The sequence below is a fragment of the Chiloscyllium plagiosum genome, unplaced genomic scaffold (assembly GCF_037043375.1).
Source record: "Chiloscyllium plagiosum isolate Xiang-an unplaced genomic scaffold, Cpla_swu_hap1 HiC_scaffold_18, whole genome shotgun sequence".
Taxonomy (NCBI): Eukaryota; Metazoa; Chordata; class Chondrichthyes; order Orectolobiformes; family Hemiscylliidae; genus Chiloscyllium; species Chiloscyllium plagiosum.
The window spans coordinates 53,302,006-53,319,287 of record NW_028270156.1 but is presented as its reverse complement, the minus strand read 5'-3'; the positions used below and the strand labels follow the sequence as shown (position 1 = coordinate 53,319,287).

Sequence of the window (17,282 nt, the reverse complement as noted above, 5' to 3'; positions counted from 1 at the left end):
AATGAACCTTCCAGCTCCTCGCGAAAACCTGCATCCAGAACCTCAACCTGAGCTGCAAATCTTCTCAAGACTCGCTAAGTTATAGTTATCAGTGGTTCAATTCCCACATTGGGTGACTGTCTGTGGAGCTTGCACATTCCCCCCGTGTCTGTGTGCGTTTGCTCTGGTTTCCTCCCACAATCCAAAGATGAGCAGATCAGGTGAATTAGCCATGCTAAATTGCCCATACTGTTAGGTGCGTTAGTCAGGGGTAAATATAGGGTAGGGGAATGGGTCTGGGTGGGTTACTATTCTGGCGATCAGTGTGGACTTGTTGGACCAAAGGGCCTATTTCCATATTGTAGGGAATCTAATCTAAAAATGCATTCCAGAGCACTTTTCATCTCAATTTGTAGAAGTCCATCAAGAGATAGCACAGTGCTGGGTCTAATTTTGGGGAATAAAACTGGACAGATAGTCAAGATAGCAAAAGGAAAGCACTTTAATGGTAGTGACAATATCACATGACTTAATTCTTGTTATGGAAAAGGAAAGCAATGGCCTGCAAAAAAAAGTATTTTGGATGGAAGGCAAATTTTATTAAAAATAAAAAACAGAATTTGGCCAAAGTCGAACAGTGGCAAGTGAGGAAGGAAGTTCCCGCTTACAGGAAGATATAGATGGGTTGGTCAGGTAAATGGCAGATGGAATAGCAAGGGGGCATAATTTTAACGTGAAGGGCAGCAAGTTTAGAGGGGATTAGAGAAAAATATTTTTCATCCAAAGGGTGGGGGAAAATTGGGAATACACAGAGAAGGTAGCAGAAGTGAGAAACCTCAACTTTTTAAACAAGTATATGGATGAACTCATGAAATGCATTTACATATGGCATGTTCAATTCCTGTAAAAACTGTTCCTGCTCCAGGCAGTCAATACGTTAAATAATCATTAGGTGGAAAAGGTTTTAAAAAAACATTTAAACTTACAAATAAGTGTAATAAAGACCATTTAGCAAGTATGATGGAAGAGCAGACTAAAGATCATCAAATAAATAAACTAAACGATATGAAAGTAGGGTGGGAAACATTCAAAGGAACAATTAAAATGATCAACAAAAGCATACCCCATTGAAAATTAACAAGGTGAAAGATAATGCTGGATTACAAGAGCTTTATAATGTTGCAAAGAACAGTAGTAAGCCTGACAATTGGGAGCGTTTTCAAAACCAAAGAGCCACCAAAACGTTGTTAAAGAGAAAAAAAGAATAAACTAGTCAGTACTATAGTAAAGAATGTAAAGAAAAGGGGCTTGCTAAAGTTGGCTCCCTAGACACAGAGACAAGAGAAATCATGTGGTATGAGGAAATAGTAAAGGCACTGAATAAATAGCTGTAAAAATGTCTGATTTCATGATTCCTATGTTTTAGGAAAATAACAGCTTTGTACCAAATTATTGCAATTGAAATCTAGAGTACTCTGCAAGAGTTAGTATTAGGATCATTACTCCCTGGTGTATATTAGTAATTCAGATTTGGGTAATTTCAGCATTTGTGAATGACAAAACTCAAATTTAATGAAAATAGAAACTTCAGGATGATAAAGATATATAAGTGAAATATGGAGACTAAGAATATGAGAAGGACTTTTTAAAAAGCAAATGGAATCATTCACTTTATTTATAGTGGCCGAGAATACAAAAACAAGGAAGAATGGAACAGTGATAAAACACAAGGGAAGGCTCAGCTGATATACAGTGCCCAATTCTGGCCATTATGCTTTAAAGAAAGAGATCTCAAGAGTGCTCAGGTGTTTTACTTCAATTGTAGCAGGGAAGAAGAATCTCAGTAACATGCAGGTATCGGGCTTTCTCCTTAGAATATAGAAGATTTAGAGATTTGAAAGATATTCAAATCATGAACAGCTTTGAGAGTATAGGAGAAAGCATTTGCAATGACAAAGGATTAGTACCATCATCTTGAGCAGGCATCTTTACCAACTGCACAGCTGCATGCTGCACTCAAATGGAATCATAGCTTTTCATTGGATTATAACCCAGGAACACTGATAACTATAACTTAGCGAGTCTTGAGAAGATTTGCAGTTCAGGTTGAGGTTCTGGATTCAGGTTTTCGCGAGGAGCTGGAAGGTTCATTTTCAGATGTTTTGTCACTACACTAGGTAACGCCTTCAGTGAGCCCCAAAATTAGACCCAGCACTGTGCTAACTCTTGATGGACTTCTACAAATTGAGATGAAAAGTGCTCTGGAATGCATTTTTAGATTAGATTCCCTACAATATGGAATAAAGCACTGGTGGTGTTACCTGCTTTCTATTTATGTTTGGGTTTCTGTGGGTTAGTGATATCATTTCCTGTTGGCATAATTCCCTATGGTGATGTCATTTCCTGTTCTTTTTCTCAGTGGCCGGTAAATGGGGTCCAAGTCAATGTGTTTGTTGATAAGAGTTCCGGTTGGAATGCCATGCTTCGAGGAATTCTCATGCATGTCTCTGTCTAGCTTGTCCCAGGATGGATGTGTTGTCCCAGTCAAAGTGGTGTCCTTCCTCATCCACATGTAAGGATACTAGTGAGAGTGGGTCATGTCGTTGTGTGGCTAGTTGATATTCATGTATCCTGGTGGCTAGTTTTCTGCCTGTTGTCCAACTGTTTGTTACAGTTCTTGCAAGGTATTTTGGAAATGATGTTAGTTTTGCTTGTTGTCTGTATAGTGTCTTTCATGTGCATTGGTTGCTATTGTAGTGTGTTGGTGAGTTTGTGGGCTACCATGATATCAAGGGGTCTGAGTAGTCTGGCAGTCATTTCCGAGATGTCTTTGATGTAGGGGACAGTGGCTAGGGTGTCTGGACACATTTTGTCTGCTTGTTTGGGTTTGTTGCTCAGAAATCGGCAGACTGTGTTCATTGGGTATCCGTTCTTTTTGAATACACTGTATAAGTGATTTTCCTCTGCTCCGTGCAGTTCCTCTGCGCTCCAGTGTGTGGTGGCTCATTGGAAATAATGTTCTGATGCAGCTTCATTTGTGGATGTTGGGATGATTGCTTCTGTAGTTCAATATTTGGTCCATATGTGTTGTTTTCCTGTAGATGGTGGTTTGAAGTTCCCCATTGGCTGTTTGCTCTACAAATATTGTAACAAACACTACATTCGACAGACAGGTAGAAAACGAGCTACGAGGATACATGATCAACTAGCAACAAAACGACATGACCCACTCTCACTAGTATCCTTACATACTTAAGAGGAAGGACAGCACTTCACCTGGGACAACACATCCAACCTAAGGCAAGCCAAACACAGACATGGACAAGAATTCCTAGAGGCATGGCATTCCAACTGGAACTCTATCAACACACACATTGACTTGGATCCCATTTACCATCCACTGAGAAGAACAACAGGAAATGGCATCGCCATAGGAAATGATGTCACCACAGGAAATTACATCACCAACCCAAGGAAACTCAAACATATAAATAGAAAGCAGGTGACACCACCAGTGCTTCATTTCGAGGGTCACTGAAGATATTACCTAGCATGGTGATGAAACCTCTGAAAACGAACCTTCCAGCTTAGCGAGCAAACCTACATCCAGAACGATAACTTGATTGATTTGGAAACAATACCAAAGCAGCAGCTTTGGTTTGCAAACTAGGAATTCTAGTAACAGAAGAGTTGGATTGACTTGCAAACTCACAATACACTATTCTAATACTTTCCTTGTCAGTCTCTACCTGATATCCTCCATAGACTTGAACTCATCTAAACCTCTGAAACCCGTATTGTAACTTTCACTAAGTTCTACTTACCCATTTAATCTTTACTCACTAAACTTAACTGGCATTCTGGTTCAGCAATTCAATTTTAAAATTATTCTGATTTTCAAATTTATCCATGGCCTTTCCTTTCCCCATGGTTCCTCTGACCCTATAACCCATGTTATCAGAGTTCCTCCAATTTTGGACTTTTCATATTCCATATTTTCAGCACTACTTTCCCTCCCTAAACCTCTTCACCTCTCTGCCTTCTTTAAAATTTAAGCATACCTCTTTGAGCAAGTTTTTGGTATTGGTGTCCACATTCCTGTGCAGCAGTTTGGGACATTTTACTTTCAACTGCTATATAAATACAAGGGGCTGTTGTAGAACAAAAGTATAGCATAAATTAACAGATAACCCTTCTTGACTTCCAAAATGACTATTGATCCTAGGCTAATATCTGCCCTATGACAGCAACATCCATTGAATCCTATGTTGTTCAAACAATGCAAATGCCATTTTTAGGTAGGTCAAAAGATAGGTAGACAGTAACACCATGGCCCTTTTAAAGCATTGGTACATTGAACAAAACGTCCTCAAATAGCACGGTCAGTGCAGAAATGTAATGCAAATTAACCTTTTAAGCATCAATTTGATATCCTTCACCCTACTTTTAGATGAAAGTGGGAAAAGGTACAGGGAAAGACAGAGAGAGAGAATGCTATGGGGCGAGTTTTCACCTAGCCAGTGAACCTTGTATTGAAAACAATAGTTTTGTGCTGTTAAAACTGAACCAATGTCCCACAAGTTTAGCTCTTAGTGACCACTGCCATCCAAATATACTTTGAAAATGTGATGATATTCTACTAAAACAATACATTGGCACTAATTTGCCAACATCAAGATGCATTTGGAAACCATCCATCGAATATCATTCCACACTGAAAAAACATACTCAAGGTGAATGAGTCAATCATGTAACAATATGTTGCACCAATTTAAATGTGTATAAATGATCAAAATTGTTTAAGATGACTAAAAGAGGAGATATTACAAGATAATATGATAAACTATGTGATAAAAATTTATTGTACAGAGTATCAATTACATCTAATGAGTCTGTACTTGCAATATTCTCAAAAAATTACAAAATGTATTTTATTATACTTTTATTCAACTGTAATCTTTAACCTTTTCAATCGCAAACCTAGCATATAGGTTTGAACAAATCGCACTTCAGAGAACAGTAACCTATTTGGTTTCAGAAAATATTGTGCTCAAAGGTGATGGGAAAGTGCCATTCCATTTCAGGCACCTATTGCCAGCATCAAGCATGCCCAAAGGAGGTATGGCACAGTTGGATGCAGAGAAAAGCATTCTATAATATTTCACCAATGTGTCTTCAGCCTCAATCACAGATGAGCAGCAAAATTAGGGAATTGGACCAGAGGACAAAATTAAAATAGTGAAAACTAAATTTAAAATAGTTGCTAGGAAAAATGTCCTCGCTCAAAAATATCATGGTTTGGAATAATCCACGAGACAGCATAATGGAAACAAAAAAATCATTTAAAGTCCATATGTTGCTACATTTGAGATTTATAAGGATCTGCTTCAATAAGCCAAATAGTCTTACGATCTTTTAATATTTTTCCATTGACCACTTGAAACATTATGGGATATCGGTGACTGCTGCATGAAACAGGAAGCAGTTATGTACTGTAAGCTCATGTAATGAGGGAACTTAAACTCATTTTACATTTGGCCAGGAGACAGAGGAGCCATTTCTTCCATGAGCCTGGGATGAATTTGAATTCAGATGCGAGACAGAGACCATGGCTAATGTGCCACATCATCCATCTCGAACAAAAATGAAGCTGGGAAAAAAAAATCAAATTTTTAAATCAACCAGAGGCATCCAGTAGAAAGTCGAATGATAATTGATGGTAAATCTTTAAAGCACAAAATGGTTTTGCCTTTAAGCTTGAAATGCAAAAAACATTAACATTATACATATCAATACTTTGGAGCACCCAAAGTCCTTGGCTCCATAATTAAAATTTATGGAATAGAGAATGAAAGAGCAAATTTGCTGTTATGTGACCTTATCCAATACAGCAGATCTAGGAACTGAAAAGAAATTGGCGATGGACCATACAATTATGTAAAATTACTCCAGTTACCAGCAACCTATTTAAATGCTAACTTATATCTTCTATTGAATTGGTCAATCAGCTTAATGAGTTCCACAGTTCACAAAGCAAATTCTTTACTTTAGTGCATATTACTTTTTGTAAATAACCAGATTTTGTATATAAATATAATAAATAAATGTTTTGTGATTTTTTTCAATGAATTAAAGCCTTCGTTTCTTAGCTTTCATCTTCCTTCTCAGTTCTTCTTCCTCTTTCTGCAGTTCTTCTGCATCCTCCATCATACCCATCTGCAAGCTGCAGAGAGAAAGAGGCTCAAAATTTATAAAATGCAAACATTTGGTTTCTTCCTTCAAAATTCTTCCACCTCCTGCTACCATCTTTCAGATCCTCCAGAGTGTCCATTTTTAAGGACAAAGGTAGTTTAATGCCATTAGTTTGCAACTCTAAAGTTTCAAATGCTACTACATTTAAATAAGTTACTAATACTAAGAAAGTTGTTCCTTCAAAAACTTACTTTCATAATAAGCTTCTTGGAACACTTCAGACTACAAAACACTAAAAGCATTTCTGTGGCAAACATATTATTATAGGCCATTACAATAGCAATTTCAGTTTTAATATGAAGCCTTATTAAAATGTGAAATGTCACCAAGTTCAGTAATAGAATGCTCATCTTTGTCTATGGAATGAACTAATATTCCAGGATCTGAGCACATAATTTGACGAGTTCTAAAAATCTGGAATGCTCGGTTTGAAAAAGGTGAAGAGGAGGACCTTTTAAAAATGAACTGGATAAAATACTTGAAGAGGCAAATATTTCAGAACTGTGGAGAAAGCAAGGAAATAGGGTGAATTAAACTTCTGAGTAGCAGAAATATTGTGGACTAAATGGTCACTTACTGTAATGCAAGATCCTATGTTTCTATGACAATACATTGATAGAAGTGCCATCTTTTGGTTAAAATCCCATGTATGGTTTGAAGAACAGGCAATCTCCCCTCATATATTGATCAATTCTTATTCTTCAACCTAAACAAATGACTTACTTGTTTATCTTATTGCTGTATTCACCTACCTAGCAGTGATTATACAAAGTACTTTGGCACACCCAAGAACCTAAGGCACTGTGCAAACGCAAGTTTGCCTGTTCATAAAAATTAAAACCAATTTGCAAAAGGCAAAATGATTAATTTGTTGCAGTCATAAAAATAACAATGCTTGACACCAAGACGCTAATGAGTGGGCATCTCACATTACTCGGTTCAGATTTTTGTCAAACTAAGGGGTATGTACCACACTCCATTTCATGTACACTCCACTTCCAATTCCAAAACTGAAAGGATCAGTCTTAGAGATTTTGCTGTGTGCTTCTGCTAACAGGCATGAGAAGCATGAACAAAATGTGGAGAACAGGTTTTCCAGTAGCTCATTGTTTACTTGTACAACAGACAACTCGTAAGAAAACTGATGTGCTCCATTAAAGAACAGCTTTTAAGTAACCCAATTACAGATAAATATGAAGTATTAGATTGGGCCCAATAATCTTAGTTACTCAATTCTTTATACTGAGATTTCACAAAAGTCTAAGTAATCAATTTAACAGCTGGTGAAACATTAAACCAATTCACCGCAGCTTGGTGCTGAATCAGCTAGAGTGACAATGGAGCTTTCTAATTAGGAAGGTACAGATTAACACTGGTTCTAATGGTTATCCAGTAATCTGCTATCTGAATTGAGTTTTTGCATATGTTTCTAACAAAACTGCTGAAATTTACACTTGAACAGCCACTTCAGCAAGCTACAAAAGGACAACCTGTACCCAAATAAAGGACTACCCCAACAGAATTATAGCTCAAAAAGAGGGGACATTGCCAAGACAAAAGCTTGGCCCATTTAAATTGTGGACTATACCATTAAACAATGTGTGTGCTCTGCAGTTAAGCACTGAATACATCTGTCTTTGCAATAAATTAATGCCATCAGTTACAACACAAGAATAAATGATATGCCTCTTGGAAGGCTGAGAAAGCTGTGAATGACAAGCTTAGAGACTATTGTTAAGCATGGAAAGTCATCAGCAACACAGGTTCCAGGTAGGATCTGGAGCAGTACCAATGCTGAGATTTTACCTTTTGGCTTCTTCCTTCTGTTGTTCTTTCCAGCTACTTTCCATGTATCTCAAAGCATAGTCACTTTCATCCTTATACCTGTAACATAAAACAATGCTCAAAAATCTCACTGGGACCATCAGATTACAAATGCTTTTCAATCTTTGCACAGTAGAAAATGGCTGTGCATGAGTAGCTTTATACCATGAAATTTAATTCTTGCTTTATTACTGCTTGTTTTGCAACATATTGACAGTGCTATGGTGTGAATACATAATACTTGGAACAAAATGATAGGCATTCGAGTTCAACCTGAGTCAACTTCCAGTACTCCCATGTCAAATGATCATAAAAATACTCCCTTACCTTCACCAGCTTCAATGACTAGTCACACTAGTTATCTTGGGCTTTCTGCCAGAGATTGCCATTAATGTCAACTTTAGAAATACTTTTGTGCTGTGTGTTAATATTCACTGAAGTGAATTTGAAAGAGTCCAAACCAGTAATTGCTACTAAATTAGCTGAATTAAAATCCTTATAGTCAATGATCAGATTTTCATTCTATGGACTTGAAACAGGGTTAAATAATCTCATGGACAGAATACCTCCCAGTTGCTTTGGCATCATATTTGGCTCCACAAAAGTATAATGAGTTAACATTATCAGTAAGATTTTATAATTCATTATATGTACCAATTACTAAATTCATTGAATAAAAACTGAAAGTCCTCTTCCTACTAGACAATGTCTTATTAAATTATTTATGCAAGAGGTCCTCATTTACAGCTGAAGTTGATTTATTAAAAATTGAGATTTTCAGTAAATCAACTTCAAATGAATCAGAGTCCCATAGAAATCAATGTTAAATCTAGAGTTATGTTATTTCAGACATTTGCTATTCAGAAAATAAATGTTCATAGAGTCATAGAGATGTACAGCATGGTAACAGACCCTTCGGTCCAACCTCTCCATGCCAACCATATATCCCAACCCAATCTAGTCCCACCTGCCAGCACCCGCCCCATATCCCTCCAAACCCTTCCTATTCATATACCAATCCAAATGCCTCTTAAATGTTACAATTGTACCAGCTTCCACCACTTCCTCTGGCAGCTCATTCCATACACGTACCACCCACTGCGTGAAAAAGTTGCCCCTTAGGTCTCTTTTAGATCTTTCCTCTCTCACCCTAAACCTATGCCCTCTAGTTCTGGACTCGCCGACCCCAGGGAAAAGACTTTGCCTATTTACCCTATCCATGCTGCTCATAATTTTGTAAACCTCTATAAGGTCACCCCTCAGCCTCTAGGGAAAACAGCCCCAGCCTATTCAGCCTCTCCCTATAGCTCAAATCCTCCAATCCTGGCAACATCCTTGTAAATCTTTTCTGAACCCTTTCAAGTTTCACAACATCTTTCCAATAGGCATTTTCAATTTTCCAGTACACTCAGACTGCCAGTCAGTCACATGACAGAAACCTGCAAGCAAAACAGCTTTCATTCTCTCAAAAGTATAGTACACACCTTCAACTTCATAACACAAGGCTCCATCTCGTGGCTGTAATTGGTTAACGCATGTAGCAACTGAAGTCCAGAACCACCTACAGTGGCACTTGGTAGAACCAAGGACTTTAGTGTAAGTTTTGAATGGAAGCACAAGAAGGCAGTGAAACTTCCTATGGAGATTTTAAACATAAGAATAGAGGTGGGGTTGGGGGGGGGTGGGGAGGGGTTGGTGGTGGAGAGGAACTGTATTGGGGAAGGGCAGCATTAGAAAGGAAGTGATAGTAGAAGCAAAATGGGAATCAGCCCACAGCAGGGGTAGCAACTGACTTGGGGGACCTTACAAGTGAAAATAGAGAGTTGTAATAGAAGCTGGGGTAAGGACAACTTCAGGATCAAAGCTACAAAATGTTTAAAGAAATAGATAAGGTAGACTTATAAGAAAGGAAAAAGACCTTGTCTATTTATCCTATCCATGTCCCTCATGATTATATAAACCTCTAAGGTCACCCCTCAGCCTCCAATACGCCAGGAAAAACAGCCCCAGCCTATTCAGCCTCTCCCTGTAACTCAATGTTTAAAATATTTCCTCAGGTTGAAAAGTCTAAAACTGGAGGCACAGTTTAAAAATAAGGGGGGTTGTCATTTAGATTGGAGATAAAGGAGAAATTATTTTATGTAGAGGGTTATGAACTTTTGGAATTGTCTACCACGGAGAGCTGCAGAGGTTCAGTCTCTGAGTGGGTTTAAGGTAGAGATTAATAGATTTCTGATTGCCAGTAGCATACAGGACTTAGGGAGCAAAGGACAATGAAGTGTTTGATCAGCTAGTTCAACGGGGTGAATGGCTTACTCCTGTTAGAGAGAATTAGCCTCAACTTCTGGATTATTAATCCAGTGACATGATCACATCACTGTCTTCCTCCCAAAATAACTAAGTCAGTATGTGTTGTGGATTCCCAGCTCTTTGTAGTTTTGTATACCGAGCTCTAATCCTGTCAGTTAATCCAGTGGAACTCAAATCCATTGATACTGAAGATGGGTGGCCTTGTTCTCAGTTCTGCTTAAGCCATGTTAATATTGTACCTCTCAGTTTATGCTAAGCACCTGGTTTGTAGATAGTTAGTCAACGTCCCAGATATTGCATTATTCAGGAGGATGAAACAAAAGAAAACATTCTGGCAAACAATACTTAAATCGAGTATGTGTGCTCAGATAAAAATACAGAATGATTTAAAGCTCTCGTAATATTCTTCTATCAAGTACTTCGAAGATTAGTTGCAAAAAGTAACTAAAGCCTTTTCTGTTTCTAACCTTCCTCTAATAACATTCTGCGGTACATTAAATATTAAGATTTTGATAGTAGTTATCTCTGGAGGAAATCAACCTTGACAAACACAGAAGATAGCAGGAGTCGGCTGTGCAGGCATGGTCCACCACTGAATATGATCATAGTGATAGTCTATGTCAGTACACTGTTCCTGCTTTCCGCCCATACCTTTTGATCTCTTTAAACCTCAAAACTAAATCCATGTCTTTCTTGAAAAAATTCAATGCGTTGGCCCCAATCATATTCTGTGGCATACAATTCCACAGACTCACCACTCACTGGATGAAGAGAGTTCTCATTTCAGTCCTAAATGGCCTAACTCATCTCACTAGACTGTGACCCCTGTTGTTAACTTACAGCAACTATGAACTGAATTGAAAATGCTCAATCTGGATGGGTTTATGAATAAGAGGGTTTAGAGGGATATCAAAGAGTCATAGAGATGTACAGCATGGAACAGACCCTTCGGTCCAACTCGTCCATGCCGACCAGATATCCTGACCTAACCTAGTCCCATTTGCCAGCACTTGGCCCATATCCCTCTAAACCTTTCCTATTCATGTACCCATTCAGATGTCTTTTAAATACTGCAATTATACCAGCCTCCACCACATCCTCTGGCAGCTCATTCCATACATGCACCACCCTCTGCATTAAAAAAAGTTGTCCCCTAGGTCCCTTTTACATTTCTCCCCTTCACCCTAAACATATATCGGCTAGTTCTGGACTCCCCCATGCAAGGGAAAAGACCTTGTCTATTTGTCCTATACATGCCCCTCATGATTATACAAACCTCTAAGGTCACCCCCAGCCTGTTCAGCCTCTCCCTGTAACTGAAACCCTCCAACCCTGACAACATCCTTGTAAATCTTTTCTGAACCCTTTCAAGTTTCACAACATCCTTTCTACAGAAGGGAGACCAGAATTGCACACAATATTCCAAAAGCCCTCTAACCAATGTCCTTAACAGCTGCAACAAGACCTCCCAAACTCATACTCAATGCCCTGACCAATAAAGGAAAGCATACCAAACGTCTTCTTCACTATCTTATGTACCTGCAACTCCAAGGTCTCTTTGTTTAGTAACACTCCCCAGGACCTTACCATTAATTGTACAAATATACATAGTCATTTCAAGTATCATCCTTATAACATCAGAAAGGCAGCTTTATTCCTGAGACTGCATGAGCTTGAACAGGACCAATGCACTAAACACATGTATAATTTATTATCAATATGATACTTTAAAATACCTGCAGAGAGACAAATGTCTTCAGTTTTCATCACGTATTAGAAATAGTCAAGTCATAATTCTTTTGCAGTAAAACCAGAAAATAAAAAAAGGGAATTACAAATAACACAGCAGAACAGTGAGTTCCTCCTTTGAAAACCACAATAACTGGTGTTGCTTCAGCTGGAGGAATATGGTATAGCTCTTTCCTCAGCATGTGGTTTCTGAAATACCTCAGATTAAACAATTTAACTTTACCTTTTTTTAAACTTAACTCATCTCCTCATAGTGTTGTTTCAGAAAACAATTACATAGAATTGGCTACTTGACAGCATCTCAACCTAGAATCCATTTCTCATGCAGTAGCCTGAGTTTATCAGATGCCATCCATAAGCACTTCCCAGAAGCAGTTATATAACAGCATTCAGGAAAGGAATTCAGGACAATTTTTACTTCTCAATCACTGAGAAGTACAAAGTCCAAGTATAGCAGTCGAGATTAGCTAGCTCAGCACATAGCAAGAGCAAAAACAACTTTCTCATCTGGAAGGGTTCAATACTTTTACCTAACAAAACTTCAGGTGATAGGAACAAAGGAGGCAATTTAGCTTCATAACCTTGTTTTATCATTCAATCAGACTATATTGATCTACAAGGAGAAAGTGAGGACTGCAGATGCTGGAGATCAGAGCTGAAAATGTGTTGCTGGAAAAGCGCAGCAGGTCAGGCAGCATCCAAGGAGCAGGAGAATCGACGTTTCGGGCAAGAGCCCTTCTTCAGGAATGAGGAAAGTGTGTCCAGCAGGCTAAGATAAAAGGTAGGGAGGAGGGACTTGGGGGAGGGGCGTTGGAAATGCGATAGGTGGAAGGAGGTCACCCTCACCTTGACCTCCTTCCACCTATCGCATTTCCAACGCCCCTCCCCCCAACCTTTTATCTTAGCCTGCTAGACACACTTTCCTCATTCCTGAAGAAGGGCTCATGCCCGAAATGTCAATTCTCCTGCTTCTTGGATGCTGCCTGACCTGCTGCGCTTTTCCAGCAACACATTTTCAGCTATATTGATCTACACCTCAACTCCATTCACCTGGTTTCACATATCTTCATACCCTGACCTGAAAGTACACTCAGTTTCAAAATGTCGATTGAGCTAGCCTCAATATCATTTTTGGGAAGATAGTTCCAGGTTCCTAGTTCAATGAAGAATGGTGGGCCCTGCCAGAAGCAACATCAAGCATACCAAAAAATGAGCCGTCAACCTGCTAAAACTATAAAACAGGACTATTTGCATGCCAAAAAGCAAATGCAGCAGGCAATAGACAGGATTAAGTGATCCCACACCAAAGGTCAGATCTAAGTTCTGAAGTCCTGCCAAATCTAGTAGTGCCAGGGACCCGGGTTTGATTCCAGCCTCAGGCGACTGTCTGAGTGGGGTTTGCACATTCTCCCTGTATCTGCGTGGATTTCCTCCAGGTGCTCTGGTTTCCTCCCACATTCCAGGTGCAGGTTAGGTGAACAGGTGATGCTAAATTGCCCATAGCGTTCTGGAATATGTCAGTTAGATGCATTAGTCAGGGGTAAATGTAGAATAATAGGGTAGGGGAATAGGTTTGGGTGTGTTACTCTTTGAAGAGTTGGTATGGACTTTTTGGGTCAAAGGGCCTGTTTCCACACTGTAGGAATTCTATGATTTCCTAGTTGACAAAACAATAATAGGAGGCGGCCCCACAAATAATCTTCATTCCCAGTGATGGGGAAGCTTTGCTTATCAGGACATAGACTAGGTTGAAGTATTTGCATCCAGAAGAGCCAAGTGGATGATCCATTTTGGCGTCCTCTTGAGGCCCCCAACTTCACAGACTCCAGTCTCCAACCAATTCAATTCATTTTACCTTACATCAAGAAACAGCTAAAGGCATGGGATGTTGCAAAGGCAATCAGCCCTGACAATATTTCAGCATAGTTCTGGACCATAAATCTTCAGTACTTTCTGTGTCCCCGAAACAAGATGCTGGCAGCTGAGTATGGAAAACCACCCAGGTATGTTGTGTGCCCAAAATGCAGGACAAATTTAACCTGGTCAATTATAGTCTACTCATGAACATTAATAAAGAGATGGAAGGAGTCATTAACAGTGCTAACAAGTGGCAGTATCAAAGGAATAACCTGCTTGCTGATGTGCAGCTTGGTTCCACCAAGGCCATTTGGCTCCTGACCTTATTATAGCCTTGGTCAAATGTGGTCAAAAAAGCTGAATTCCAGAGGTGAGATGAAATAACGGTTTGACATCAAGGCAGCATTTGACTGAGTGTGGCACCCTGAGAAAAACTGAAGTCAATGGGAATTGGCGATAAGCCCTCCACTGATTTGAGTCATATGTAGCACAAAGAAAGAAAGTTGGGAATATTGGAGGTTGATCATTTCAGCAACTGGAGGAGTTTTACATGGTACTGTCTCAGGTCTAATCATCTTCACCCCAATGACGTACATTCTATCAATAGGTCAGAGAGGGAATTTCAATTTTCAGTATCATTCAAAACTCCTCAGATACTGAAGCAGCCCATTTCCATGTGCAATAAGACTTGGACAACATTGGGTTTCAGTTGATAAGTGGCAAATGTCATTCGCCCCATGCAAATGCCAGACAATACTCTTCTCAAATAAGAAAATCTAACCATCACCCTTGGCATTATCATTTCTGAATACCCCCTATCAAGATTCTGGGGATAACCATTAGCCAGAAACTGATTGGCAGCAACTATTTAAATATGGTGACTGCAACAGAAAGTCAGGGCTAGAAATTCTGCAACATTTAACTCACTTCCTTTCCAGAGCCTGTCTGCCACATACAAAGGCACAAGTCAAAAGTGTGATGGAGAACTGTCTACTTATCTGATGAGTACAACTAATTCCAATAGTCAAGAAGTTTGACCCCATCCAGGACAAACTAGCCATCTTGACTGGCACTTCAATCATCACCATCACAGCCACAGGAGTGTGCATCATCTACACGATACACTGCAGTAACATATTAAGGCGGTCACTATACCTCAGGCGAGGGGAAGAGTTTGAGAAGTAGCGTCCTGCATGGTAACCTCAGCTGGTGTGTGAATTAAACCTATGCCGTTGGCATCACTCTGCAGTACAAACCTGCCACCCAGCCACAGAGTTACTGATTCACTTGGATAAGCAGAACTAATATAGCACAAAAGGGGGCTATATGGCTCATTGCTCTGCACTGGATTAATGTCTTTGATTTATTAATTCAGAAGTCATGGTTTACAGCAACTGGCTGAAGGTTCTTTAGGCTTTTCTTCAGATTTAAACTGAGTTTTCTCACTGCAGAGAATAAGCAGGTTCTGGGCTGGGAGAAGATCAGCACTTTTCTTTTCCTCTCTCTCTAAGTTGTTTCCAGCTTTAAGCAGCTCAATATCCTGAGAACCAACCTCAGTTGTTGGCAAGCAAATGATCTGTTATTGATGCCTGTCACTAGTTCACAGACCATTCAATCAAACTCATCACCAACAACAACTACATCAGTACAAACTCAATTCCGGATCACCTACAATCTGTACTTCTATCATTCAAATAGTTCTTCACAATGTCTGTCGTGGGTATCTGATTACTTCCTTTCAAAGCTGCACCCTCTCTTTCAAACATTTATTTTAAAAACAGTTGTTTCATTTGAGTGTATAGCTTTTAAGAACACAAAAACAAAAGGAAATGGTCCTTACAAAAGTCAAACACATTTCTATGCCTATAAAAATATTCTCCACAATTCATCACAGTATAGTTTGCCTTACCTTGTGCGGTCATATCCAAAGATTGCCTTGATATGTCTTGAGATTTCATCTTGTGATACCCCAGAATCATCAATGAAATCATCCATTTCTGAATCATATTCATCATCATCCTCCAGTCTCCGCCTATAGGATATAGCCATAGGTGGCCTTGTAGGAGCTAGTGCAGCACAGAAACAAAATTAATGCAACTTTACAATACATATATTGACAATGCCAGTTATGGGCACTGTTCACCACATCTCTCAACCCCCCCAATGATAAATCTAAGTCTGTTTGATCCTTATATATAGCTTCCCTATAAATTCCAGACAAAACTGTACCATTTCAGAATGTGAGCATATCATCACCTGTCAAGTTTTAACTGTCGCTAAAGATCAGTCAAGAACAAATAATAGAGCAAGCAAAAGAGCTGCCATTTTGAACTCTACATTCAGTACTTTCTCAGCAGTCTTGCTCAGCTTCCCAGCAGGGCCCATGTACAAGTTGAGCTATTTGAATGCAGCTAAAGGGCAGAGGCCAGATTACAATGCTAGCTATTAATTTGGCTAAGATTAGCAAACAAAGAAAAGAAAATGAACCTTGCATCTTCTAGCCTGTGTAATATAATGGACTCTATAGACTGTAAAGGTGACTTTATCTATAAATTCTTTGCAGGAACTTCGATTGTCTTCCAATCTAAAGATTCCCATGCAGCCACATTGAGAAAGCATATCTGTAATTTACTTTTGTTTTCTGAATTCGTTTTCCCATACATTTTCTCAAATTCACTGGTACATAAGAGATCCCATTGAAAGAAAATCTTGGAGGCAATATTTGTTTCAAAGCAAATTGCTCATAGTCCTGTTGTATTATGAGCAGAGAATGCACAAATTTTCCTTAATAGCAAAATTCAATTTCCTACAATATAGAAGGCTAAACATATAAGGATCTACAAAAGTTTGGTTCATTCACACTGTCAAGATTCATGGTAATTCTCAATGGGAATATTTATGTGAACAGATGAATGACCATGTATGCTACAATGTAGCGATTTAAATATCTCAACGGGCAGAAAAATAGATACAACCTCAGGGAAGAAAAGGTGGTTTACAACCTTCTGGACTTAGTATCGAGCACTTTACAACCTTTGAACTTAATATAAGAATTCAACATCTTCAAATTGTGACCATACTCTCATTCTTTCCCTTTCTTTTAGCTTTACTAGTTACATTCTCTGTCACCATGTCCTCTCTTCCCTCTCCACACCTCAGTGCATCTTTCTGTTCCTTCCAGTCTGGTAGTTAGACACACCATTGTTCTGCCATCCTCATAATCCGATCACTTAATTGTGAACTATCAACACCCTTTCTTCCCCAGCACTCTACCACAACCACCCCTCCTTCCCCCTCCTCCCAACAATATA

The 17,282-nt window shown here is 39.1% G+C and overlaps 1 protein-coding gene across 1 annotated transcript in view; it reads right to left on the bottom strand.

Moving 5' to 3' along the window:
• Window positions 1-4,813: 4,813 nt before the first annotated feature.
• Window positions 4,814-17,282, bottom strand: part of spty2d1 (SPT2 chromatin protein domain containing 1) — a 39,395-nt gene continuing 26,926 nt past the window's right edge. Inside the window, exons 4-6 of the mRNA XM_087996623.1 lie at window positions 15,881-16,037; window positions 8,038-8,115; window positions 4,814-6,202 (exon numbers count right to left, since the gene is read on the bottom strand). Coding sequence (XP_087852749.1) covers window positions 6,109-6,202; window positions 8,038-8,115; window positions 15,881-16,037 — 329 coding nt within the window. The 3' untranslated portion in view covers window positions 4,814-6,108. The remainder of the gene's footprint in view (window positions 6,203-8,037; window positions 8,116-15,880; window positions 16,038-17,282) is intronic.